This window comes from Hylobates moloch, unplaced genomic scaffold, assembly GCF_009828535.3.
Source record: "Hylobates moloch isolate HMO894 unplaced genomic scaffold, HMol_V3 SCAFFOLD_2, whole genome shotgun sequence".
Lineage (NCBI taxonomy): Eukaryota > Metazoa > Chordata > Mammalia > Primates > Hylobatidae > Hylobates > Hylobates moloch.
In genome coordinates this window covers 63,061,276-63,088,199 of record NW_026652277.1, presented here as the reverse complement: position 1 = coordinate 63,088,199, position 26,924 = coordinate 63,061,276, and the positions used below count along the sequence as shown (strand labels likewise).

Here is a 26,924-nt window from a genome sequence, read left to right as displayed (position 1 = left end):
GAACCTAATGAAAAATAGCACTTGAAAAAATGAGTGCAGTACATGAACAAAGTTCTCACTGGATCATAAACCCAAAAAGTGATTAATGAGTTTATTATTAGGGACTAACAATGAAATCAATTGTATATCATCATATACTTTGAATTGGTAAAATTTCCTATTAATCATAGGTAAAGCACAAAATAACTGGTGACTCCAGTGCTGGTTTGTTGGGAGTATGAATAGAGTGGTGATAGGTGAAGGGCACCCACAGGCCCAGCACAGCAAGAATCCCTCTAACCAGGTCCGAGCTAGCAACTACTGAAATCAAAAATCCAAGCTACTAGTATCTCAATTTTTAATATATATTTGGACATTAGGCAAGTGACCACCAGTGGAACTACTAACTCAGTGTGCCAACTCTAAGCTCACCTTTGTCTGAACCTCTATATGTCCCCACATTCAAAAATGTTATTTTCAAAAGAAAGTCATGCCTCCTACTCATCCGAACTTTACCAAGATTCAGTGTCCTAGGGTACAACTTTAAAATAATAACAAATTAGAAATTTGAAATTTTATTCCTCATCAGTTTTCTATTTATTGTCCCTCACATCCAAATATAGCTTTATGATACCGAATCAGGATCCTGTAAGCATTCCTCCTTTGCCAGCTAGTTGAAGGTTAAGCTTCATCAATAAAGGACACTCGAGTGATGGTGAGGTGCTTGATGCAAGAAGGTGCAGCCCTTCCAAGATTCACACTTTTTGTTATTCAGTAATGTGTATCATTAATATTGGAGTTTGAGAATATGAATGTTAAAGAATATACTTAAGAATACTAAAGAATATACTTAAAGAATGTAAGAGGAAAACTTCTAATAGCACATTTGTTTTACCTTTTATTAAATATTGCATTCTGCATAGAAATTAATTCAGAAAACTCCTACATAAACCATTTAGATAAGAGTCTTTTGTAATCACTGAAAGAAATAGTAAGACTGTTGACTGTCACCTTTTAAAAGGGTGTATACCATTCATCTCTTAGGTATACCATTTATTATTTTGTTTCCTGCAAACTCAAAGCATCTAGGAGTGACATTACAAAAATAACAACAACAAAAAAAGCAGTGCTGGCTAATTTGTCAGCATATGGAAGTTAAATTTCTTACAGACACAAAACTTCTGTGTAAATGTAAATCACTTGGCCATTCTAGCTCTATTATCAAATGTATAGTTTCCCAGAGAGAAACATTGCTTTGGCTTTTGTCTGGTTTTGGAAAGTTGGTTGTCTTTTCTCTTCATACCTCTTTCTCTCCTTTATTTCATTTATTTTTAATTAAAAAACAAAGAGACAGGAGTTACCGATATTTCATTGTTTAAGGTTAAATTTTGTTTGTATTTGTACCTTAGTTCCACACTTTTTTCCTTCTGGAAACTTATATGATAATTTTATGCTTGAAAACAAAGGATTACATGGATATTCTGAACTCCCAAAAAGAGAATCTCAAGACTAAGCCAATTTCACGTTTCTGATTAGCATACTTGCTTTTATTGAGTGTTTTGAAATTTAACTAAACATAAAATTTAAAAAAAAAATCTCTAGGCTAGTGTATACACAGCACTAACTAAAGAGAGGAAAACTAGAATTACAGTAATAACAAAACTAATTGAATATCATAAAGAATTACATGCAGGTTGTTAGACTATAATATTAAAATCATAATTGCCTTTTAACTATAGGAAAACTCTAGTTCATTAGAAAGACTACATAAATCTACGCTTCTACTTTTATGTTCAAATACACTGAATAGAGTTCCCATACAATCAAATACGTGGAGAATACTATTGAGCATGAATCTTCTCTTTCTTATATCGTTCCCCAATTTTTATGTTCATTTGAGCTAGTATATTTAAAAAGTTTCCTTTGGAGTCATCAGAATATGTCTCAAGATTTCAAATCCTGCAATGTGAAATAGGGACTTAATGCACTATTTTTATTTTAACAAATGACAAGCAAGAGATGTGTTACTAAAGTAATAGAGAAGATCACTAGGCAAATAATCAGTTGTGTCCACATACACTACCATAATGCTTTCCAAATTGTTACATAAATCTAATGCCTGTTATGCGAATTGAAAAATGAGATGCAAGTTCCAAATGGAAAGCCATACTTCCTCCATTGTGTGAATAGCTTCTTATAAGGATTGGAGGTTCTACTGACTTTTTGTGGAATCTCAGCCAGGCCTGAAGTGATAAGATCAACCTTTTCTTCTGTAAGGTTTTGCACAACTGACTCCAGAGAAAACACAACAACACCATCCTCATCAGAGCTCTGGACAAATTCTTCCATTTCCCACAGAGGAAAAACTTTCTTCATTATAAAGATGCAATGCCACATAGCATAATATAGTTTATGTATACCTCTAAAATAAAATTTTGAAGTTGACATATATATAGTTATATCATCCCTATATTCTAAGGTGTATTTTAGAATAGAAATCATCAAGTTTGTGGTAGAAACATATGGCTTCAGTACATAATAATTATTTACTAGAAAAAGCACACAACCAAATAATTATACAGAACATTTAAGTGAGAAATGTGCAGCTCATTTAATATTTGGTAGATATCAAATTCTAAAAACATAATGGTTTGCAAACTCATAAAACTATTTCAACAATATCAAGTGTCAATTTATTGGCATTTTGTGATGTCAACAAAATAATAATATATAAAATATCATCATATTGCATGTCACCCTATCACTTAAGGTTATAGAAGTAATGACATCATGAAAACAGTCATATCAGAAATAGGAAATAGGAAAATTTAGATGTATTCATGTCCTTGTGTCAAAAAGTAATAGAAGAGAGTAAAGACACCTAGGAAAATACAACAAAAGAATGAGTTATACCGACAACTTCATGATCACGGAATTCTAGGCTACATAGCTAAGAGAAAGTAACAGAATAGATAATATGAAAATAGGAAGGTTCTCACCAAATTCTATGTGGCTGGAATTAACAGGATTACCCCATCAGGTCTTTCTTGAATTTGGAAAGATCTATTCCCTCTTTTCTATCTTTCTAGTTTTATTAAATTTTTGACAGGAAAATAAACAACATTTTGTGAACAAGTATATAGCAGTTGCCACACAGGCCAGTAGGAACCCAATCACATCTATAGAGTAGTGCTGGAACCAGGTGAGGTCGTGGGCAGCTGATCGCAGATGCTTGGCTCCTTTGTGGCGCATGACAAACTCGATCCAGAAGACTGCTCGATCTAGGGGCTTTACAGGTTGATCATGGTGAATTCTTGATAATCTCATAGCATTCTCTTTATAACTGGAAGGCCAAAACGCACATAGAACTTAGAAAGTTGTAGTTTTGTTTTCATAAAAGACAGGTAGATAAACCATAGTATATGTTAGGCAAGCCAAAAACTTGTTCAGTAAAAGATTGATTCTGGTTGTGACATGAATATTGTTGGTTGCATAGTATTAAACAGATATAGTGGAGAGACTGAAAAAGAGTCTATTCTTAACAAAATGGGGTAAAATAAGGATGTGAATAAAAGCTTAGTAAGCCAGTTGTTAACTTAAACCTATTATTACCATGAAGAAAGATTGACACTCTATAAACTATAATTTCCACAACTATTCCAGTACCAAGATGATGAGTGACTCAACATTGTGGAGTAAAATCCCTTAACATGTCTACCAGGATAATATTTAACATTTTCTGGTATAATATATAACATAATCAATGTTAGATCAGCCTGTACAAGCAGTAGTACTTACGAGGAATCGGTAATGACTGTTCTCAAAGCCCTCAGTAAATCTTCGCTTGTCATAGTTTTGAAGTTTATTTCTACAGCTGCTCCTTTGGCCTTCATGTGAGCTATGTTATCAAGCTGATCACCAAATATGGGAACTCCCACCATAGGGACCCCATGGTAAATAGCTTCATAGATCCCATTCATTCCACCATGAGTGATAAAAGCTTTGGTTTTGGGATGACCTAGTATGTAAATTGGATGAGAAATGGTGAGATATTTTACTCTAAAATTTTAAAATTATTTAAAGACTACAGATGGGAATTATGAGATAACTCACTAAAGCGTACAGCATTTTCTTTAGAAGATGAGCACATGGAGCATTGCTACTAAAGATCATCTCTATCTTCAGAAAAAGAGGCATTAATCCCTTCTGCATTTCCCGTCACTCTCACCTTAACAATAGAAAGTGTGAATCTATACAATTTTAGTCAATCCTTTAATTATATCTGCTTCAAAAGAGTAAGTAAAATAAAGTTTTATAATTTTAGAGCTTTGCTGGATTTGCTTGCTGTTTAACATTTATTCATTTTTCCTCATCTAGTTCATATTTTTACTTTCTCATAGTCCTACCAAGAAGATCATTCTGGGGTATCCAATCATACAGCCGAGTATTGGTTCCTAATGTGGATGGTTTTTTTCCTTTGTACCTCCATAACACCTACGGAAGAAACACATGTATTTCACAGATTAAACCACAGGATAGTAGCATTCTAAGGATGTAGATATAGTTATAAATTATAAACTCATTGTACTTCAGGTGATGGTTGAGACAGGGGTGTGTAGAGCTACCGTGTAAAGACTGAAAGATATAGTAGGACGTTTTACAAAGATCTTTTAAAATAATGTATACCAGTTGCCTATTAAGTATGCTATTATTATTTTATTATCAATTAAAAATATTTGAGAATGAAAATATCAGTGAATATTTAAAAAAAATTCAGCACTGGATAATCTATTTTCATATAAGAATTAAAAATTTTATAAGTACCTGATCTCTGTGTCATTTTAACTCACGGAACCATTCTCATTCTACCATCAAATTTACAGTTCCCTGCAGATAAAATTTGCTTTCAATTATGTGTGTCTTTTGGATACTCGGTTGTCTTTTCTTCTCTATGTCCTTCCTGGCCTCTTTCTTCTTATATTTAATTGTTTTATTGAAGAAGAATGAGCTAGAAAATTACTTATATTCCACTGTTCAATGATAAATTATCTTTGGGATTGTACTTTTTTTACATAATTTTTATTTGTTGGACACCTATACAAATTTTATACATTTGAAAACAAAGGATGGCATAGATGTTTCAAACTACTTAACAGATAATTTCATAATTAAAATTACAATATTTCAAATTCCTAATTAGTATGCTTGCCTTTATTGAGTTTGATGTATTTGAGCTAAATATAAAATGAAATATCTTTTTGATAGTTTATATATAGCACTATCTAAAGTGTGAAATTCTAGAATTACAGTAATAATAAAGTTAAAATTAGTTGAGTATCATAATTACATTACTTAAATAATTAAGTTACTATATTATAATTGTAATTGATATTTTACCTTTGAGACCTCTAATTATTTAGAAAGACTACATTAACCTGAGCTTTTATTTCTAAGCAAAAGTACCCTGAATACAGTTTTTATACATTCAAATATGAGAAGATATTCTTGAGATTGATTCTTCTTTAATATCAGTTTTCCTTTTTCTGGTCCTTTGAAATACTATATGTCAGAATTTTTTTTTGGAATCATTGGCACACGCTTTTAGATTTCAAATCCTAAAATATAAGGTAGGGGCTTAATTTATTACATCTATTTTATTATAAACAAATGACAGTCAAGAGAGTTGTCTCCAGTAACAGCAAGACTCAGTAGGCAAATGATCAGTTATGCCCATGTACACTACTATAGTGTTTTACAAATTTTGGTACAAATTTTGGTGCCTGTTATGCTAAGTGGAAAATGAGATTCAAGACCCAAATAAAACTATACTGTCTCATTATGTGAATAGCTGCTTATCAGGATTGGAGGTTTTACTGACCTTCTGTGGGATCTGGGCAAGGGCTGAAGCAATGATATTAGCCTTTTCTTCTGTAACATTTTGAAACAGTGACCCCAGAGAAAACACCACAATACCATCTTCCCCTGAACTCTGGACAAAATTTTCCATTTCCTGAAGATAAAAATTTATCTGCATTACAGAGGTGTAATATAACAAAAATTAAAATAAAGGTTATTTACACTTCTAAAATAAAGAGTTGAGAAATTATTAATGTGTAGTTATATTCTGTCCCTATATGCTGACACACAGAACTATCTAGTCTCTTTAAAGGAAAGTCTACATATAAAACATATGGCTTAAATACATAGTCATTCATACTAGAAAAGGCAAACAACCAAAACAGTATATGAAAAGTTTCAGTGATAAGAGTACATCTCTTTTCGTGTCTGTGTCACGTAGACACAAAATCCTAAAATCGAAATAATTTGCTAAAATATAAAATTATTATTTGAGGAGTGACATCAGCGAGATGGTGGAATAGAAGACCTCCAGCATCAATCCCTCTTAAAAGTACAACTAGCAACTATTCAAATATAAAAATACCACTCTGAAAGCACCAGAGCTCAGAAGAAAAGTGAAAAATCTTACAGGTTCATGGAAATTAAAAAATCCATGACTAGAAAGAAGAAAGATCGTTGTGCTGCATCACCCCATTCTCCAAACCAAAATAGCATCACTCGCAGAAAACTTCCCTGTACCTGCAATTACGCAGGTGGAAGAAAATAATTGCAAGTGGACATTCAATCTCCATATCAGTGTGTGAATCACTGCGAGAAGCCTTCTTTGTTCCATCCCACAGGAGGTATTAGGAGTATCAGAAGGGCTGAAACACCTGAGTTGAATTGGAAGCAAAGAGCAGAAGCACTAATCACAGCAAATGGCAAACAGATCTTGGCGGATGCTTTGTGGTCCTATCAGCAGGGAATTCACACTGATAAGAGCCTAGCCAGCACTACAGTAGTACAGGAGGCACAATCCAAGGGAAGGCTAGAATCTTTGGTTAGATTTTACAAATATCCTAGGTGATTATACAGAGCATTTCTCTGACTCAGAAACAACTATCAGGTCAGTAACTAAGTTCCAGTTATTTCTTAAGCCTACCCCAACCCAGAAATTACTACAGGTTTGGGTTTAAGTTTTCATGGTCATGATAAGTCTTCCCCAGACAGGAAAACAACAGCATGGAAGAGATTTAGCTCTACTGCACTATTTAGGTTCTGCTATTAACTATAAGCTCTCCTCAGAACAGAAAGAATCCTCAGGGCAGTGATTCAGCTCTGATATTAAGCAGTACACATTTAACATCACTGCATATGACCTTAAAAAGCTGAATCAGGTGGCTATCTTTTTAAATATGTAGACATCAATGTACAGAGCAAGTATTGTTAAAAAAAAAAACTGGGAAGTATGACATCTCCAAAATAAACCAATCAAGTTTCAATAATGCAGCAAAAGATTTGAAAATGCTTAAATATCTGACATCAAATTCACAATAATCTCTTTGACAAGTTCAGGAATCACATAAACCATAAACAAACAAACAAAAAAGAAACTTGGAAAATAATACAGACACAATATTAGACAATTGAGAAAGAAATCAGAATAATAAAGAGGAAAGTCTGCAACAATGAACACACACGTCAAAACAGTAGAAAGATTTCAAATACACAATTTATGATAACATCTCAAGGAATTAGAAAAACAAGAACAAAGAAACTCAAAATTATTAGGAAAACAAGATATTTAACAAAGATTAGAGCAGAAATAAATGAAATAGAAACAAAATACTATATAGAAAATCAGCAAAATATTGAGTTAGTTGTTTGAAGAGATAAAATCGACAAAGCTTTAGCAAGGTAACTGAAAACAAAACAAAACAAACCAGAAAAGACACAAATAAAATGGGAGATTACAAAGAGACAAAGCAAATCAGGCATAGAGGCTCATATCTATAATCCCAGAATTTTGGGAGACAGAGGGGGAAGAATCACTTGAAGCCCAAAGTTTCAGAATAGCTTAGTAAGAACCCATCTCTACAAAATTTGAAATAAATTAGCTAGTCTTGATGGTGTATGCCTGTCTCAGCTACTCAGGAATTTGAGGTAGAAGGATTGCTTAAACTCAGGAGTTTGGGCTTCAGTGAGCTATAATAATGACACTGCACTCCAGCATGCATAACAAAGTGACACTTCATCTCTAAAATCTTAAAGATTCTTTAAAAAAAGGAAAAAAAATGACACTAGAAATAAAAAGGATTATAAAAGGCTTCTATGGACAAATATATGCCAACAAATGGAAAAATCTAGGAAAATAAATTAGTGGACACACAAAATAGGACTGGATTATGAAGAAATAAAAACAAAGAGAAATAAATAATGAGGAAGAAGTTTAAATCAGTAATAAAGTCTCATTAAAAAAGCCAGTGAGCTAAGGTCTTCACTACGAAATTCAGCCAAATTTAAAGAATAATAAAATAAATTTTTCTCACTCTTCCAAACCATCAAAAAGTCAAAAAGGCAAAAATACTTCAGTATCATCTTGTGAGGCTAGCATTACCCTGATCCCACACCAGACAAGGAGGCGTGTGTGTGTGTGTGTGTGTGTGTGTAAAATATATTTGCTTCCAGAGGAAGAATCCAGCAGCAATATTTGCTGTTCTGCTGTATTTGCTGTTCGCAGCCTCTGCTGGTGATACCAGGCAAACAGGGTCTGGAGTGGACCTCCAGCAAACCCCAAAAGACCCGAAGCTGGGGGACCTGAGTGTTAGAAGGAAAACTAACAAACAGAAAGGAATAACGTCAAAATCAACAAAAGGACATCCACCCCAAAACCCCATCTGTAGGTCACCAACATCAAAGACCAAAGGTAGATAAAACCTACAAAGATGGGGAGAAACCAGAGCAGAAAAACTGAATGTTCTAAAAAGCAGAGCACCACTTCTCGTCCAAAGGATTGCAGCTCCTCACCAGCAATGGAGCAAAGCTGGATGGAGAATGACATTGATGAGTTGACAGAAGTAGACTTCAGAAAGTCTGTAATAACAAACTTCTCTGAGCTAAAGGAGCATGGTGTAACCCATCACAAGGAAGACAAAAGGAGAAAAGGTTAGACGAATGGCTAACTAGAATAAACAGTGTAGAGAAGACCTTAAATGACGTGATGGAGCTGAAAACCATGGCACGAGAACTTCGTGACACATGCGCAAGCTTCAATAGCCGATTCGATCAGTTGGAAAAAAGGATATCAGTGATTGAAGATCAAATTAATGAAAAAAAGCAAGAAGACGAGTTTAGGAAAAAAAGTGTAAAAAGAAAGGAACAAAGCCTCCAAGAAATATGGGACTGTGTAAAAAGACCAAATATATATTTGATTGGTGTACCTGAATGTGATGGAGAGAATGGAACCAAGATAGAAAACACTCTTCAGGATATTATCCAGGAGAACTTTCCCAACCTAGCAAGGCAGGCCAACATTCAAATTCAGGAAATACAGAGAACATCACAAAGATATTCCTTGAGAAGACCAACTCCAAGACACATAATTGTCAGATTCACCAAGGTTGAAATGAAGGAAAAAATGCTAAGGGCAGCCAGAGAGAAAGGTCAGGTTACCGACAAAGGAAAGCCCATCAGACAAACAGCAGATCTCTCAGCAGAAACCCTACAAGCCAGAAGACAGTGGGGGCCAATATTCAACATTCTTAAAGAAAAGAATTTTCAACCCAGAATCAGATATCCAGCCAAATTAAGCTTCATAAGTGAAGAAGAAATGAAATCCTTACAGACAAGCAAATGCTGAGAGATTTTGTCACCACCAGGCTTGACTTAACAAGAGCTCCCGAAGGAAGCACTCAACATGGAAAAGAACAACTGGTACCAGCCACTGCAAAAACACGCCAAATTGTAAAGACCATCAATGCCATGAAGAAACTGCTTCAATTAATGGGCAAAATAATCAGCTAACATCACAATGACAGGATCAAATTCACACAGAACAATATTAACCTAAAATGTAAATGGGCTAAATGGCCCAATTAAGAGACACAGACTGGCAAATTGTATAAAGAGTCAAGAATCATCAGTATGTTATATTCAGGGGACCCATCTCACATACAGAGACACACATAGACACAAAATAAAGTGATAAAGTGATAAAGGAAGATCTACCAAGCAAATGGAAAGCAAAAAAAAAAAAAAAAAAAAAAAAAGCAGGAGTTGCAATCCTAGTCACTGATAAAACAGGCTTTAAACCAATAAAGATCAAAAGAGACAAAGAAGGCCATTACATAATGGTAAAGGGATCAATTCAACAAGAAAAGCTAACTATCCTAAATATATATGCACCCAATACAGGAGCACCCAGATTCATAAAGCAAGTCCTGAGAGACCGACAAAGAGACATACAACAATAATGGGAAACTTTAACACCCCACTGTCATTATTAGAAAGATCAATGAGACAGAAGGTTAACACGGATATCCAGGACTTGAACTCAGCTCTGCTCCAAGCAGACCTAATAGATTTTTACTAAACTCTCCACCCCAAATAAACAGAATATACATTCTTCTCAGGACCACATCACACTTATTCTAAAATTGACCACATAATTGGAAGTAAAACACTCCTTAGCAAATGTAAAAGAACAGAATCAAAACAAACTGTCTCTCAGACCACAGTGCAATCAAATTAGAACTCAGGATTAAGAAACTCATTCAAAACTGCACAACTACATGGAAACTGAACAACCTGCACCTGAATGACTACTGGAGAAATAATAAAATGAAGGCAAAAATAAAGATGTTCTTTGAAACCAATGAGAACAAAGATATGAAGTACTAGAATCTCTGGGACACATTTAAATCAGTGTGTAGAGGGAAATTTATATCACTGAATGCCCAGAAGAGAAAGCAGGAAAAATCTAAAATCGACACCTTAACATCACAATTAATAGAACCAGAGAAGCAAGAGCAAATACATTCAAAAGCTGGCAGAAGACAAGAATTAACTAAGATCAGAGCAGAACTGAAGGAGATAGGGACATGAAAAACCCTTCAACAAATCAATGAATCTAGGAGTTGGTTTTTTGAAAAGATCAACAAAATAGACCACTAGCAAGACTAATAAAGAATAAAATAGAGAAAAATCAAATAGACACAATAAAAATGATAAGGAGTATATCACCACTGTTCACACAGAAATACAAACTGTCATCAGAGAATACTATAAACACCTGTATGCAAATAAACTAGAGAATCTAAAGAAACAGATAAATTCCTGGACACATACACCATCCCAAGACTAAATCAGGAAAAATTTTAATCTCTGAATAGAACAATAACAGCCTCAGAAATTGATGCAACAAACCAAAAAGTCCTGGACCAGATGGATTCACAGCCGAATTATATCAGAGGCACAAATAGGAGCTGATAAATTCATTCTGAAGCTATTCCAATTAATAGAAAAAGAGAGAATCCTCCCTAACTCATGTTATGAGGCCAGCATCATCCTGATACAAAAGCCTGGCAGAGACACAACCAAAAAGAGAATTTTAGACCAATATCTCTGAGGAATATCACTGCAAAAACCCTCAATAAAATACTGGGAAACCGAATCCAGCTGCGAGTCGAAAAGCTTTTCCACCATGATCAAGTTGGCTTCATCCCTGGAGGCAAGTCTGGTTCAACAGCCACAAATCAATAAATGTAATCCTTCACACAAACAGAAACAGTGAGGAAAACCACAATTATATCAACAGATGCAGAAAACACCTTCAACAAAATTCAACACCCTTCGTGCTAGTAACTCTCAATAAACTAGGAATTGATGGAACACATTTAAAAATAATAAGAGCTATTTATGACAAATCCATAGCCAATATCACACTGAGTGGGCAAAAACTGGAAGCATTCCCTTTGAAAACTGGCACAAGACAAGGATGCCCTCTCTCACTACTCCTATTTAACACAGCATTGGAATCTCTGGACAGGGCAATCAGGCAAGAGAAAGAAAAAAAGGATATTCAATTAGGAAAAGAGTAAGTCAAATTGTCCCTGTTTGCAGATGACATGATTGTATATTTAGAAAACCCCTTCATCTCAGCCCAAAATCTCCTTCAGCTGATAAGCAACTTCAGCAAAGTCTCAGGATACAAAATCAATGAGCAAAAATCACAAGCATTCCTATACAACAATAACAGACAAACAGCCAAATCATGATTGAACTGTCATTCACAATTGCTACAAACATAATAAAATACCTAGGAATCCAACTTACAAGGGATGTGAAGGATCTCTTCAAGGAGTACTACAAACCACTGCTCAATGAAATAAAAGAGGACACAAACAAATGGAAGAACATTCCATGCTCACGGATAGGAAGAATTAATATCATGAAAATGGCCATACTGTCCAAGGTAATTTATAGATTCAATGCCATGACCATCAAGCTACTGATGGCTTTCTTCACAGAATTGGAAAAAACTACTTTAAAATTCACATAGAAGCAAAAATGAGCCTGCATTTCCAAGACAATCCTAAGCAAAAAGAACAAAGCTGGAGGCATCATGGTACCTGATGTCAAACCACATTACAAGGCTGCAGTAACTAAAACAACATGGTACTGTTATCAAAACAGATATATAGACCAATGGAGCAGAACAGAGGCCTCAGAAATAACACTACACATCTCTAACCATGTGAACTTTGACAAACCTGACAAAATCAAGAAATGGAGAAAGAATTCCCTATTTAATAAATGGTGTTGGGAAAACACACTAGCCATATGTAGAAAGTTGAAACTGGATCCCTTCTTACACCTTATACAGAAATTAATTTAAGATGGATTAAAGACCTAAATGTTAGACCTAAAACCATAAAAATCCTAGAAGAAAACCAAGGCTATACCATTCAGGACTTAGGCCTGGGCAAGGGTTTCATGACTAAAACACCAAAAGCAATGGCAACAAAAGCCAAAATTGACAAATGGGATCTAATTAAACTAAAGAGCTTCTGCACAGCAAAAGAAACTACCATCAGAGTGAACAGGCAGCCTACAGAATGGGAGAAAATTTTTGCAATCTATCCATCTGACAAAGGGCTAATATCCAGAATCTACAATGAACTTAAACAAATTTACAGGAAAAAAACAAACAACTCCATTGAAAAGTGGAAAGGATATGAACAGACCCTTGTCAAAAGAAGACATTTATGCAGCCAACAGACACATGAAAAAATGCTCATCATCACTGGTCTTCAGAGAAATGCAAACAAAAACCACAATGAGATACCATCTCATGTGAGTTAGAATGGCAATCATTAAAAAGTCAAGAAACAACAGATACTGGAGAGGATGTAGAGAAATGGGAACGCTTTTACACTGTTGGTGGGAATGAAAATTAGTTCGACCATTGTGGAAGACAGTGTGGGGATTCCTCAAGGATCTAGAACTAAAATACCATTTGACCCAGTTATCCCATTACTGGGTATATACCCAAAGGGTAATAAATCATGCTGCTATAAAGACACATGTACACATATGTTTATTGCAGCACTATTCACAATAGCAAAAACTTGGAACCAACCCAAATGTCCAACAATGATAGACTGGATTAAGAAAATGTGGCACATATACACCATGGAATACTATGCAGCCATAAATAAGGATGAGTTCATGTCCTTTTGAGGGACATGGATGAAGCTGAAAACAATCATTCTCAGCAAACTATCACAAGGATAGAAAATCAAACACTGCATGTTCTCACTTTTAGATGGGAAGTGAACAATGAGAACACATGGACACAGGGCAGGGAATATCACACACCTGGCCTGTTGGGGGCTGGGTGGCTGGTGGAGGGATAGCATTAGGAGAAATACCTAACTTAAATGACGAGTTGATGCGTGCAGCAAATCAACATGGCACATGTATACCTATGTAACTGACCTGTACATCCTGCACATGTACCCTTGAACTTGAAGTATTTTATATATATATATAAAACTTAAAGTATTATATATGTATTATATATATATAGCATAGATATCGTCACCAAAACAGTATGGCAGGGGCATGAAAACAGATACATACAACAATGCTATATAGAATAGAGATCCACAAAATAAATTTATGCATTTACTGCTGCCATAGTATGGATATTTGAGCCCTCCACACTTCATGTTAAAATCTGATCCCCAATATTGGAGGTAGAACCTAACAGAATGTGCCTTTGTCATGGAAGCAGATCCTTCATGAATAGATTAATCCCCTGCATGGGAGGGGAATTTTTACTCTATTAGTTCCCAGAAGAGTTAGTTGTTTAACAAAACCTGGCACTCCCTCACATCCCCTCTTTATGGTTTCCTCTCTCGTCATGTGACCTTTGCATATACCAGCTCATGTTTGCCTTCTACCACAAGTGGAAGCATCTTGAGAACCTTACCAGAGGCCAAGCAGAAGTCAGTGCTGTGCTTCTTGTACAGTATGCAGAACTGTGATTCAAACAATTCTATTTTATATATAAATTTTCTAGTCTCATGTATTCCTCTATAACAACACAAATGGAGGAAGATAGCAGCTAACTGACTTTTGACAAAGGTGCCAAGAACACATAATAGAAAAAAGGCAATCTCTTCACTAAATGGTGCTAGGAAAACTGCATATCCACATGCAGAAAATGAAACGAGACCCCTATCCTCACCACATACAAAGTAAGTAAAAATGAATTACAAAGTTAAATATAAGACCAAACATTATACAACTACTAGAAGAAACTGTAGGAGGAATGATTTGTGACATTGGTCTAGGCAAGGATTTTTTTGGATAGGACTTCAGAAGCACAGCCAACAAAAGGAAAAGTAGATAAATGGGTCATATCAAAGTATTGAGCTTGTGCAGAGAAAATGAAGCAAACAACAGAGTGAAGAGACAATTCACAACACGAAAAATATTTGCAAACTATGAATCTTACAATGAGTTGCTATCTCAAATATACATAAAAGTCACATCAGTCAATAAAAATAAATTACTAATTTGATTTAAAAATAAGCAAAAGACCTGAATAGACATTTCTCAAAAGAAGACTATCAGTGACTAAGGAGAATATTACAAAATGCTCAAAATCACTAATCATCAGGGAAATGCAAATCAAAACTACAATGAGATATCACATCACCCCTGTTACGGCTATTATCAAAAGGCAAAAATAACAAGTGCTAGCAAGTATGCAGAGAAAGAGGATCATTTATAAACTGTTGAGGGAAATGCAAATTAGTACAATTAGTAAGGAAAATAGTATGGTAGTTCCTCAAAAAATGAAAATAGAACTACCATATGATACAGCATTTCCATTACTAGGTATATATTTAAATAAACTAAGAAGTCATAGAGATATCTGTCCTTCTATGTTTACATCAACATTATTCATATACCCAAGGGATGAATCAACCTAAACATCCATTAATGAAGAAATACATAAAGAAAATATGGAAAAAATATACATATATATAGATAGATGTCCATTCCATTGGATATATATACACACATTTGAAAATCTCTCTCTCTCTCTCTCTCTATATATATATATACATATACATATATTCAATGAAATGGATATATATATTGTGTGTGTTTATAGGTATAGATATATATTTCTATTCCATTATATATATATATATCCATTCCATTAGATATATATAAGCTTTATTTCTATTATATATTAGCTTTTTTATAGCTCAATAGCATTCCACTGGATATATATATATATATTTTTTTCCAATGTGTATATATATCCATTTCATTTAATATATATTGGAAAAAAAAGAATGAAATCCTGTCATTTGTAGAAACATGAATGAACCTCCAGGGCATAATGTTAACTGAAATAATCCAGGCACAGATAGCATGGTATCCCTTATATGTGGAATCAAAAAATTTATTCATAATAGAATTAGAGAGTAGAATTGTGGTTACTAGAGGTTGAAGAGATAGTAGGGAGGGCAATGAGAAATGGTGGATCAATGGATACAACGTTATAATTTGGAAGAATATGTTCTGTTATTATATTAAGTTGTTGGGTAACTATAGTTAATAGTAATGTATTACATATTTCAAGATAGCCAGAAAGGAGGTTTTTGAATGTTATCACCACAAAGAAATGATAAACATTTATATGATGGGTTTATTAAGTATCTTGATGTAATTAGTATACAACATTTAAATGTATTGCAATACCACAGCATTTCTCTTAAACGTGCAATTATTACATGTCAAATTTAAAAAATAAAAATAAATATTTAGTGTAAGATAGCCCTAAAATATATCTCAATTAAACTTGTAAAATTATCAGCACAAAAGCTTTTACTTAATAAATTATTACTGTATGGATCTAACTTTTTTTTTTTTGAGACGGAGTCTCGCTCTGTCACCCAGGCTGGAGTGCAGTGGCGCGATCTCGGCTCACTGCAAGCTCCGCCTCCCAGGTTCATGCCATTCTCCTGCCTCAGCCTCTCCAAGTAGCTGGGACTACAGGCGCCCGCCACCACGCCCGGCTAATTTTTTGTATTTTTAGTAGAGATGGGGTTTCACCGTGGTCTCGATCTCCTTACCTCGTGATCAGCCCGCCTCGGCCTCCCAAAGTGCTGGGATTACAAGCGTGAGCCACAGCGCCCGGCCTGGATCTAACTTTTTAAAAAATATGACTTCTATGATTATTTCTATGAGTGTATGTTTGTGTGTGTGTGTGTCTGTTTGTGTGTGTGTGTAAAACTGGGAGTGTGAGAATAAAGGGTAGAATGGCATGGGAGATTACCTAGAGAATGATGGAAATTGTCAGCTCTCCTTCTGTATCTCTACTTTAGATACAGATGACATGGCTTAAGAGAGCTTGGTTTTCTGTTATAACTTTCCTGGTAAGTAAAATGATATTAATAATTAATTAATAAAATTATATTCATCAATACACATCTTACTATAAAACCAATTAATTTTTCTGAAAATCCTACTGGCTCTGAAACCTTCCTTATAGGATTTTGATTATATTTCCATAAAATGGGAAATGAGGGTTTTCTTTTCACTCTGTAGTGATAGGTAAACCCAGTATTGTTACCATAGCTATTGTGGTAAATTCTTATAAATTTATGTTGTCTGGCTATGCATTTAAAATATAAGTTGTACTTTCCCATACCAGAAGCAGGTCTTAGTCAACACTGACACCACTTAAAATCTTCCACCTCCTTCCATTTCCTCAATGTGTTCAGTCAGGATTTTTACTTACACACTACCTGCTGGTAACCACCCTATAGGACAACTAGATACAGCCTACTGGGGCTTGGATCACTGATCAGATTCTGTGCAGATATGCCAAAGTGACTACCTTTCAGTCTCAGAATGCCTCCATGGAATTTGTGCCTGCTTGCATTAAACCTACCAATTACAGTTCCCCATTGGAAACCCACCTAGGTAACACCCTGGATCCCAGTTAACATTTTGGCACATAGATCCCTCACTCTCTTTCTTGGTCTCCATTCATTGGTTGAATGTGCTTTTCCCAGAGAATTTTCTTCTTCCCAGTGGCCTTACAAGGGATGCTGAACTCTTTTCTCTGGAAATGGACAAAGAACACTGTTTCTGTTATTTTATGTGTTTGGTTAAGTTTCTCCCCTGTTTCTCACTTGACCAACACAAATATAACATCTGGCCTTGTCAGGGTTTCCTATAATGTGGTTACCTTTGTAGGGAATAAAGAAGACATAGGTCATACAAGAGACACAGTGGTGTCTTCCAGTGTAAACAAGCTCCCTATAAGAACAATCTCGGTATAGATTGCACACTTAGGCATTAGGCTGTTCATCAGAATAAAAAGTATCCTGTAAGAGGTAGATTATGAACATCCATGACTAAATATCCTGGAACCTTGTCAAGTCAAGGCTAGAGCTAATAGCCACTTTTGGGACAGTGAACTCAAGACATACTTACAAAACTATTAAAAAACTATAACAGCTATTACTCACTTTTACTTCTCAATATTGTTTCTTTCAACTTTCCTTGAACTATAAATTTTTTCCTCTGATGATTTAGGAATATAGTATACAATTTTATAGTATACAATTTTATTTATTGTATTTATAGTATACAATTTATTTAGGAATATAATATACACTTTTATTTATATAGTATACAATTTTATTTATACATACTCACTCCAAAAGAAACCTGCAGGCTGCACAATTATTTCTATGAGCTCTACTTTGTCCTGATAACTACCAATATTTAGATTTCTGTCCACAGAGATTGAAACCTTGTTTTTCTCAAATGGCTTTTATTAAACCTCACCTGACATTCTCACGAGCTCAAAGTGGATAGTCACAACACAGAATTCATCATATAAATCACAAACAAGATGACTTCTAAGTACTTATTTGAGTAAAAGTCATCACTATCATTAAACACTTAAACTTTCCATTTATTGAAATTTTCTTTTATTTTTTGTCTTCCTTCATCACTTATTTTCTCTGACTCACCAACTCCTGTGGAATAAATCCAATATGTCTCATGAAAATATGCTTATTTCTGTACTATCATGGCAAATATCCTTGTTCATAAGCCCAATTTGATTGAGAGAAAGGCTAGAGCACTCTTTTTAGTGATCTTCATGGCTCCAATTCCCTATTAATTCAATTTATTATCCAAACTATTGTAACACTAGTATTTTAAAATTTATTATAATCATGACATTCTTCTGCCTGCTTTCTCAACATAATGCAGAAAAGACATATAATCACCTATAAGAGCCCCTGTGGCATGGAAAATAAATATGGAGCTGCAAACAGACGACATTCAACATCATCCTTCTATAACTAAGGTTGTAATCTTTCAAGAGAAAACAAGTCATGTCATAAAGTACATAATATTCCTTAATACAATAGTCCTACCTTAGGCAAAGCTTTGGCAGGTTTACAGTGCAATCCTCCAACAAACTCAAAATTAGGTTGGTATGGTTGAGGAAATTCAAAATCCCAATATGTTCGTATTAGCCATATCTCAGCTTTTCCCACAGTCTCACATAATGTAGTGGGCCTTCCTCAATAAAAGAAATCACAGAATGAATTAGCATACAATTTAAATAAAAAGTCGTATCACTAACTTTTCAATAAACTATTAAGAACAAAATAAGTTTAGTTCCTCTTAAACAACATGGCTTTTAGATGTCAAATGGAAGGGGGAATTAATGAAATAATAAAGAAGAAAGAAAGAAAGGAAAAAAGAAGGAAGGACAGAGAAAGAAAGGAGAGAGGGAAGGAAGGAAGGAAGGAAGGAGGGAGGGAGGGACAGAAGGATGGAAAGAAGGAAGGAAGGAAGGAACGAAGGAAGGAAGGAACAAAGGAAGGAACGAAGGACAGATAGTTATATTTAAGTGTATTTTCACAACTTAAAGACACAAATCCAAAATGCAAATTAATTTGTTACTAATTTTTTCCTCTGCAAGTGAATTGCAGATGATAAATGAGTACCACAATATCTTCACCAAATAACATCTCTGTATTTTCTAATCTATATTCAGGGGTATATCTTTCAATAATCCCACGAGGATCAGTTCCCTTTAACTTGCTGTATTGCATATCATTACTTTAACTAATAGGCTACTGTTTTATTAGGAGAAATGCCTTGACTGATTTTTACCCAGGACAATATTCTTTTTGGGTTGTGAAGCACCTGTGTACATACTATGATAATCATACACTTACTTTAGTGTTTCTCTCAAATGATGTGTTTTGAAGGAAAACACAGGTTTTTAGTCAGAAGAATGGCTAACTACAAATAACTAAGTAATTAGTATCTCTTTACAAAAACATATTTTGCAACTGATAAAAAGATAAACTCCATAAGAGAATTTGTTTCTCTTTAAAATTCTAATCAAAGTTGGTGGTGTTATACACCATAGTGTGGAGAGCCTCTTTTTAAGGTCATTACATTTTAATGTTTGAAGTTTTTTCCTAGGTCGTAAATCCAAACGCCTTGAATTTGATAGTGAATAAATTTTACTGAAGATACTCAGTTTGAAGTTATCAGAAATCAAAATAGAGCCTTCTCTCAGCTTCCAAGCAAATGCATTTATGTCCTATAGATTTGTTGTTTTCTGTGCCTCACATGCTGCCTGCATTACCAACTTCTAGGTGATATTAATTAATATGATATTAGGTCTCATTTAAGAAAGACTCAGTTTTAAACAATTGGAGTCATTCAAAGTTTAAAGGATAAATACACAGTAACGAGTATAAAGATGATCAAAGGAAAGAAAATTAAATTTGCTTTTTATACTAATAAAAAAATTTCACATCTTATTTGAAATGCCATACACCCATATCTTGGAGATATTGCAAGATAAGCTGCAGTTCATCTCAATAAAACGAATATGCCAATAAAGTGATTCACACACATTTGGGTCTCAGGACATATAAAAGTTATGTTAACCATATCTTGTAGGCTATTAGCTGTGCAATATCATCACGTTTAAAAGGCAATGCACATACCTTAGTTAAAAGTATGGCTAAAAAGTGCTAATAACAAGCTGAGCCTTCAGCACGTGAGGTTTTTTATCTTTATTTTTTCTGGTGTAAGGTCTTGCCTCAGTGTTGATTACTGTTGATTGATCAGGGTGGCTGGACAATTTTTAAAATTAGACAACAATGAAGATTGTTGCATGAATTGACTCATCTTTTCATGAAAGATTTCTCTGTAGCATACGATGATGTTTCACAGCAGTTTACCCATAGCAGAATTTCTTTCAAAATTTGAGTCCATTCGCCCAAACCTTGATACTGCCTTATCAACTAATTTTGTGTAATATTCTATGTCATTTGTAGCCATTTCAACAAGGTTCATAGCATTTTCACTCGGAGAAGATTCCAACTCACAAGACCAATTTCTATGTTCATCTATAAAAAGCAACTGTTTAAAAAGCACCTCCTAATCAGTTTTACAGGTTTTAGTTTTATCATGATATTAGAGCAATTTAGACAAACCTTCAGGCCCACTTATAATTCTATTTCTTTTTCCACGACCACCCCACCCACAGTTAATTCTTCACATGATGTCTTCAATCCTTCAAAATCATCCAGGAGAGTTAGAATCAAATTTTTTCCAAACTCTTGTTAATGTTAATATGTTGACTTCCTCTCATGAACCATGAATGTTCTTAATGAAATCTAGAAAGAAAAATCCTTTTGAAAAGGTTTTCAATATACATTCCCCATTAGTAAGAGCTATAGCCTTACAAAATATATTTCTTACATAAGACTTGAAAGTCAAGGTTATATGATCCATGGCATGTAAGATGAATGTATTGATAGCAAGCATGCAAACAACATTAATATCTGTACATCTTAATCACAGCCCTTTGGTGACCATGTGAATTGTCAATGAGCAGCAATATTTTGAAAGGAATCCTCTTTTCTGAGCAATAGGTCTCAACAGTGTGCTTAAAATATTCAATAAGCCATGTCATATACCAATGTGATATCATCCAGGCTTTGTTGTTCCATTGATAGAACACAGGCAAAGTAGATTTAACATAATTATTGAGAGTCCTCTATAATTATTACAAAAAGTAAATAGGCATTGGCTTTAACTTTGTCATCAGCTGCATTAGCCACTACAAGAGATTAAGCCTGTTTTTTGTAGCTTCAAAGACAAGCATTGACTTCTCTTCTCTAGCTATGAAAGTTTTAAATGGCATCTTCTTCCAACAGAAGGCTGTTAGGTCTATACTGAAAATCATTTGTTTACTGTAGCCACATTTACTGAGTATATTGGCTAGGTCTTCTGCATGACTTCCTATTGCTTCACATTGAACTTTTACATTGTGTAGGCAGTTTATTCCTGTAAACCTCATTAGTCAACCTCTACTAGCTTCAGTCTTTTTTCTGCACCTTCCTCTCCTCTCTGAGGCTTCATGCAATTGAATAGTTAATGCTTTACTATGTATTAGTTTTTAGCTAATGCCAAAACCTAAGGTGATGTGGTTGGTTTAATTTTTTTCTTTTCTTTTTTTTTTTTTTTTATAGTGGTTTTGCTCTATCACCTAGATTGGAGTGCAGTGGAGCAATCATAGCTCACTGCAGCCTTGGACTTCAAACTTCTGGGCTCAAGCCATTCTCCCACCTGAGCCTCCCAAGTTACTGGGATTACAGATATGAATCACTGAAGCTGGCTAGCTAATTTGATGTTCTCTCCAGACAACTAAAACTTACTCCATATCAGCACTGATAATGGTTATTTGTTCTTATCATTTGTATGTACACTGGAGTAGCACTTTTAATTTCCTCCAAACACTTTTCTTTTGCATTCACATCTTGTTTAACTGTTTGGTGCAATGGTGTAGTTTTTGGCCTGTCCCAGGCTTTTTTTGTTGCTATAGAGGAATAACTGAGGCTGTCTAATTTGTAAAAGAAAAAGATTTTTATGTGGCTTACAATTCTTCAGGGTATACAAGAGGCATGGCACCAACATCTGCATCTTGTGAAGACCTCTGATTTCCTCCACTCATTGCAGAAGATGTTGGGAGCCAGCAAGTGTAGGGATCAGATAATGAGAGAGAAGCAAGAAAAAGAAGGTGGATGTTCCTGGCTCTTTTTAATAATTATCTCTCCTGGGACCTAATAGAGTGAGAACTGACTCACCCTTTTCCCTAGGGAGAACATTAATGTACTCATAAGGAATCTACCCTCATGAACCTAACACCTCCCATCAATCCACACCTCCAATATTGGTGATCGAATTTCAACACAGGATTTTGTAGGGTCAAGCAAACCATATCTAAACTATAGTACTCGTTAAACTTATTCCTTTCTACCTTTTGGTTTAAATTGAGAGACCTGCTACTTTTCTTTTCACTGGAACATTTAGAAATCCTTGTATGTTATATTACTGTGTCTCAGGGAATAGGGAGGCCTGAGAAGTGGGATGGGGAAACGAATCAGTGGAGCAGTTAATACATGCACAACATTTATAATTAAGTTTGCTGTCTTATACCAGAACAGATCAAGTTTCCCCCAAGCTAGTAAACATGTAACCATCAAGGAACACTGATCCCATCTCACCGTAACAGATATAACAATGAAAAATTTGAAAAAGCACGATAAATGCCAATATGTGTTAGAGTCAAAAGTACACACTTGCTGTTGGAAATATTATGCCAAATTGATTAGCTTGATTCAAGTTTTTCAAAAACCTTTAATTTGTAAATTGCAATTTTTGTGAAGGACAATAAAGCAATGTATAATAAAATGAAATATACCTGTGCATAAGCACTTATGGAAATAAAACCATGAATTGAAATTGACTGATATCCCTTTTCCTTTAGTTGTTTTAATATGTACTCTTGATTTAGACTCACAATAGATAATTCTATAAAATATATAATAATCAATAATTTAGTAAGTTGGAGCTACATAATAAATCTAGTTATTAAATGAATTTCTTATTTCAAGCTGCTCAATGATCAAGTGAAACGATTTTTAAAGAATTGTTGGGGACTTTCTGAATGCATGGCCAGAACCTACTTTTGTTTATTGGAAAATGCTCTTTCACCCCTTTGATAACACTTTTATTTTAAATTTCAGTCTTCTCAGGAGGCTTTTACTATAGTCCTATTTAACCAAAATTTGCCAGTGACCTCTATATAGCTGTACCCCTTGAAATTCATATCTGAATATAGACTTGAGGCCAAGATATTTGTATTGTTTACCTAGATCCATAAAGCCTGGTAGGCTATCTGCAGCTAAGCACAGCTTACTGAATGGAAAATTATTTAAAGCAAATCAATACATGTAAATTCAAATCATGTCTAAGGCTAAGGACATTTGAAGTGGGATCCTCTGAATATTAGTTCTGTGAAACAATCTATGCATAACAATTCATTGGAATACATAGTTTATTCACTATTTTAGCGTCTAATACAATTATACTTTTTTATGTTTCTACATAATTCTCAAACATATTTGGATAAAAACATATCTTGCATTGACCAGCTCTGACCACAACTATATGAAAATTGCAAAGCAAAGCAACTTTTTATCAGTAAAGCAAAGAAATAAAAATAAGTCAAATGGTGTATATCAGTAAAGTAAAAATTCTATTATCTTATGCCCACAAGACCATAAGTCTTTTAACTTTTTATAATATTTTTTCAAGTTTTTGTGAAGTAATCACCTAAGAAATTAAAGAATTCTAGAAAATGTTCAAGTTAATGACTCTTGAAAAATTAATTCAAAGAAGACATTCTGAAGATTTTCTTAAATATATGATGAGAGAGAAAATAATGATTAGCATCTTATTTCAATAGAAATGGTATAAAATTCAGATTAACAATCAGTGATTCTCAAAAATATGTGATGTTGATTTGAGCTATTTGGAGGAAATACAAAATATAATCTCTTAGTTAATGATGATCATTTTAAAGTATATTACTGGTATTAAGAAAGTAGGTTAAATTACGCTTATACTTTCTTTATGAAAATATACTTTCTTTATGAAAAACTGCTACAACATTTTCTAAAATAAAAACTCATTGACCTGCATATATATGTCATAGACAATGTATGACAATTTTTAAAAATATTTCTTTTGATAACTAAATTAAAAATAAAATAAAAGTGTCTTACCTAATGCCTTACTATAAAACTCTTCCCAAAAATGATAGTCATAATCCTGAATCCAGAAGTGGAATAAAACTGAAAGCATTGTATTTTTTACTCTTTCCAGAAAGGTCATTCTGTCTGTTAGTCCTGTCATAGGCACAGGCACATAGGAAAGTGGAGCTGGAAGTTTCCCACAGCTTCGCTCCATATTGCCTCCTACAGAAATTCTAAGTGTGAGCACAAAAGGGACTGCAAGCAACTCAGCCATCAGGTCTCCACAGGGAATCACAGGGTCTATAAGCATTACATCGTAGTTGGTTTCCTGTAGCTTCTTCATAAGTGTCTGATTGTAGATAAAGCTCTCACACATCATTTTTAAAGTTCCTCTTATTTCAACAAAAAAATTATTTAATTTTATAACTGATTGCCAGGTTGGTAAGCCCGGCAATACATTCAGAGCTAGGTCAACAAATATTTCATTTTCTTCTGTTTTGTCCTGTGGCATATGGACCACCTCAAATTTCAGTGCAGAAGGCTTCCTGTAGTCAATTAACGAAGACTTTGAGTGAGTCAATACTGTTACCTCATGGCCCCTCACTATGAGCTCTTCTAGAATGACCTTGATATTAAGCCAATGGCTCATGTCACAGGGCCACACCAGGACTTTCCCACAGAATCCACAGCCAACACAGAAGAGTTGCAGGAGCAGAAATACCGAAGCTGACTTCTCAGACCTCATGACGGCAGTTCCCTCACACACTGATCTGCAATGGTTTTGTAGTTACTAAGCAAGCAGTTGAAATGACAATATAAGCACAGAAGTTAAAAATTAATATTTTAAGAGTAAAGTTCACTGGTGGTTGCCAGTTTAACATGTACTGAAGGTATCATAAAAGTGCAATGTATCAGGGAAAAGTTGTTCCAACCCTTTAGAACTTAGAAATAAAATACATAAATATACTTTTATTACCTGGATTGATGATAAAGAAAAAAATTTTTCAAGTCTTTAGATTTAATAATTCATGTGCAGAAACATGCACACAATCACACTTACATTCATTCCACACTAAGTCCAAGGCATCAGATGGTTTAGGATAGCACATGTTTCACATCCCATGCTCACAAGGACAATACAAAGATTTACTGAGAATATACTTGGAGAGTTTGGGTAACTATTTTGATTAATTTTATATAATAAGTACAGAGTGTTCAGTATTTCAGAGGGGAAAATGCACAATTGCTTTAATATGAAATAATTAATAAAAGCTTTAATAAGGCATTTGACTTAGGGGGCGAGATGAAAGCTTTGATAGGATTTATTGTTGCCAAAGGAAGCATTTCACAATCGCTAGAAGCATACAAAAATATAGGATATTTGAAAATCATTCCAGTGAGTAGTGGTCACAGAGAAAGTTCAGAGCAGGACGTTACAGAAGAAACTTAGTTTGAAATTGGAGAACATAATTTTAAATAAAAAATTATGAGTTTGAATGATAATTTATAGGCAAATAATTATTTACTCAAGTTTTAAAGGATAGTCACAAGATCAAGCTTTTCTTTAGCAAGAAACTCTTGCATCTCAACACAGAGTGGTACGTAAATGTAAGAGTTTAAAAACAGGGAAAATGATAAAAATTGTATATTAGTTACTGAGGCATGTCAACCTAACAGAATGAAACATAAATTGTTAATAGTTAAATGCAAGAAATTAATTTAAAATTTGAATTTACTGATAATATCTGAGATAGGAAAAAATGTGTAGGAGAGAAGACATGGTTGTGGTTTCTGTCTTAATAAGCAGAAGTTTGATAATGACATTAGGTAAAATATTATGCACAAAATTTAGAGCAGTTTACAGAATCAATATGATCTAACTGGGTTATTTTTCCTGTAGTTATTGTTCAAGTTTTCAACAACTGTATGTAGATTTAAACAAAAAATGAAATTTTAAGCATCCCCAACCATCTAAATGGACCCTTACTCTCAGCAAAGAGCATTTCAAAGTTAATCTTAAAAACTAATTGAAGCAATGATGGGAAGTGGGGTGGTGGGATAGGATATGCCTCATTATACCCTCCTCTCTTTCTGAATTCAAGAAAAACTCACTAGCACTACCATCAACGCAGACGTTAAAACCAGTAGAACAGGCTCATTAATTTTGATAAGAAATATTTACAGTCTATTCTCTCTGAAGCCGGTTGCTTGACAGCTTTATCTGCATGATAAAACCTTGGTATTAACAGCCCCTTATCTTAACCCAGACATTCTTGTCTATTAATTCTATAACTTAGACAACAATATAACTCAACCAATTGCCAACAGAAAATCCTTGAATTTGCCTGTGACCTGGAAGCCCCACTCCCAGTTGTCCTGCCTATCCAGACCAAGTCCATATATAACTTACATGTATGGATTGAT

The 26,924-nt window shown here is 34.4% G+C and overlaps 1 protein-coding gene across 1 annotated transcript; it reads right to left on the bottom strand.

Moving 5' to 3' along the window:
• Positions 1-3,042: 3,042 nt before the first annotated feature.
• Positions 3,043-25,245, bottom strand: LOC116467263 (UDP-glucuronosyltransferase 2A3). The gene is made up of 6 exons (XM_032150862.2): positions 24,531-25,245; positions 18,801-18,949; positions 5,858-5,989; positions 4,386-4,473; positions 3,778-3,997; positions 3,043-3,322 (listed from the first exon to the last, which is right to left on the bottom strand). Exons 1-6 carry the CDS (start codon positions 25,243-25,245, stop codon positions 3,043-3,045), a joined length of 1,584 nt encoding a protein of 527 aa, XP_032006753.1.
• Between the last annotated feature and the right edge of the window lie 1,679 nt (positions 25,246-26,924).

What these genes read in the sequence shown, in the direction of transcription:
- LOC116467263 (XM_032150862.2), bottom strand. Translation starts at nt 25,245, where the DNA reads ATGAGGTCTGAGAAGTCAGCTTCGGTATTTCTGCTCCTGCAACTCTTC. An exon ending in CTGCCAAAGCTTTGCCTAAG is followed by an intron (nt 5,990 to 18,800) that starts GTAGGACTATTG and finishes TTTTATCTTCAG; the next exon opens with GAAATGGAAAATTTTGTCCA. An exon ending in TTGCCCAGATCCCACAGAAG is followed by an intron (nt 4,474 to 5,857) that starts GTCAGTAAAACC and finishes TTTCTTCCGTAG; the next exon opens with GTGTTATGGAGGTACAAAGG.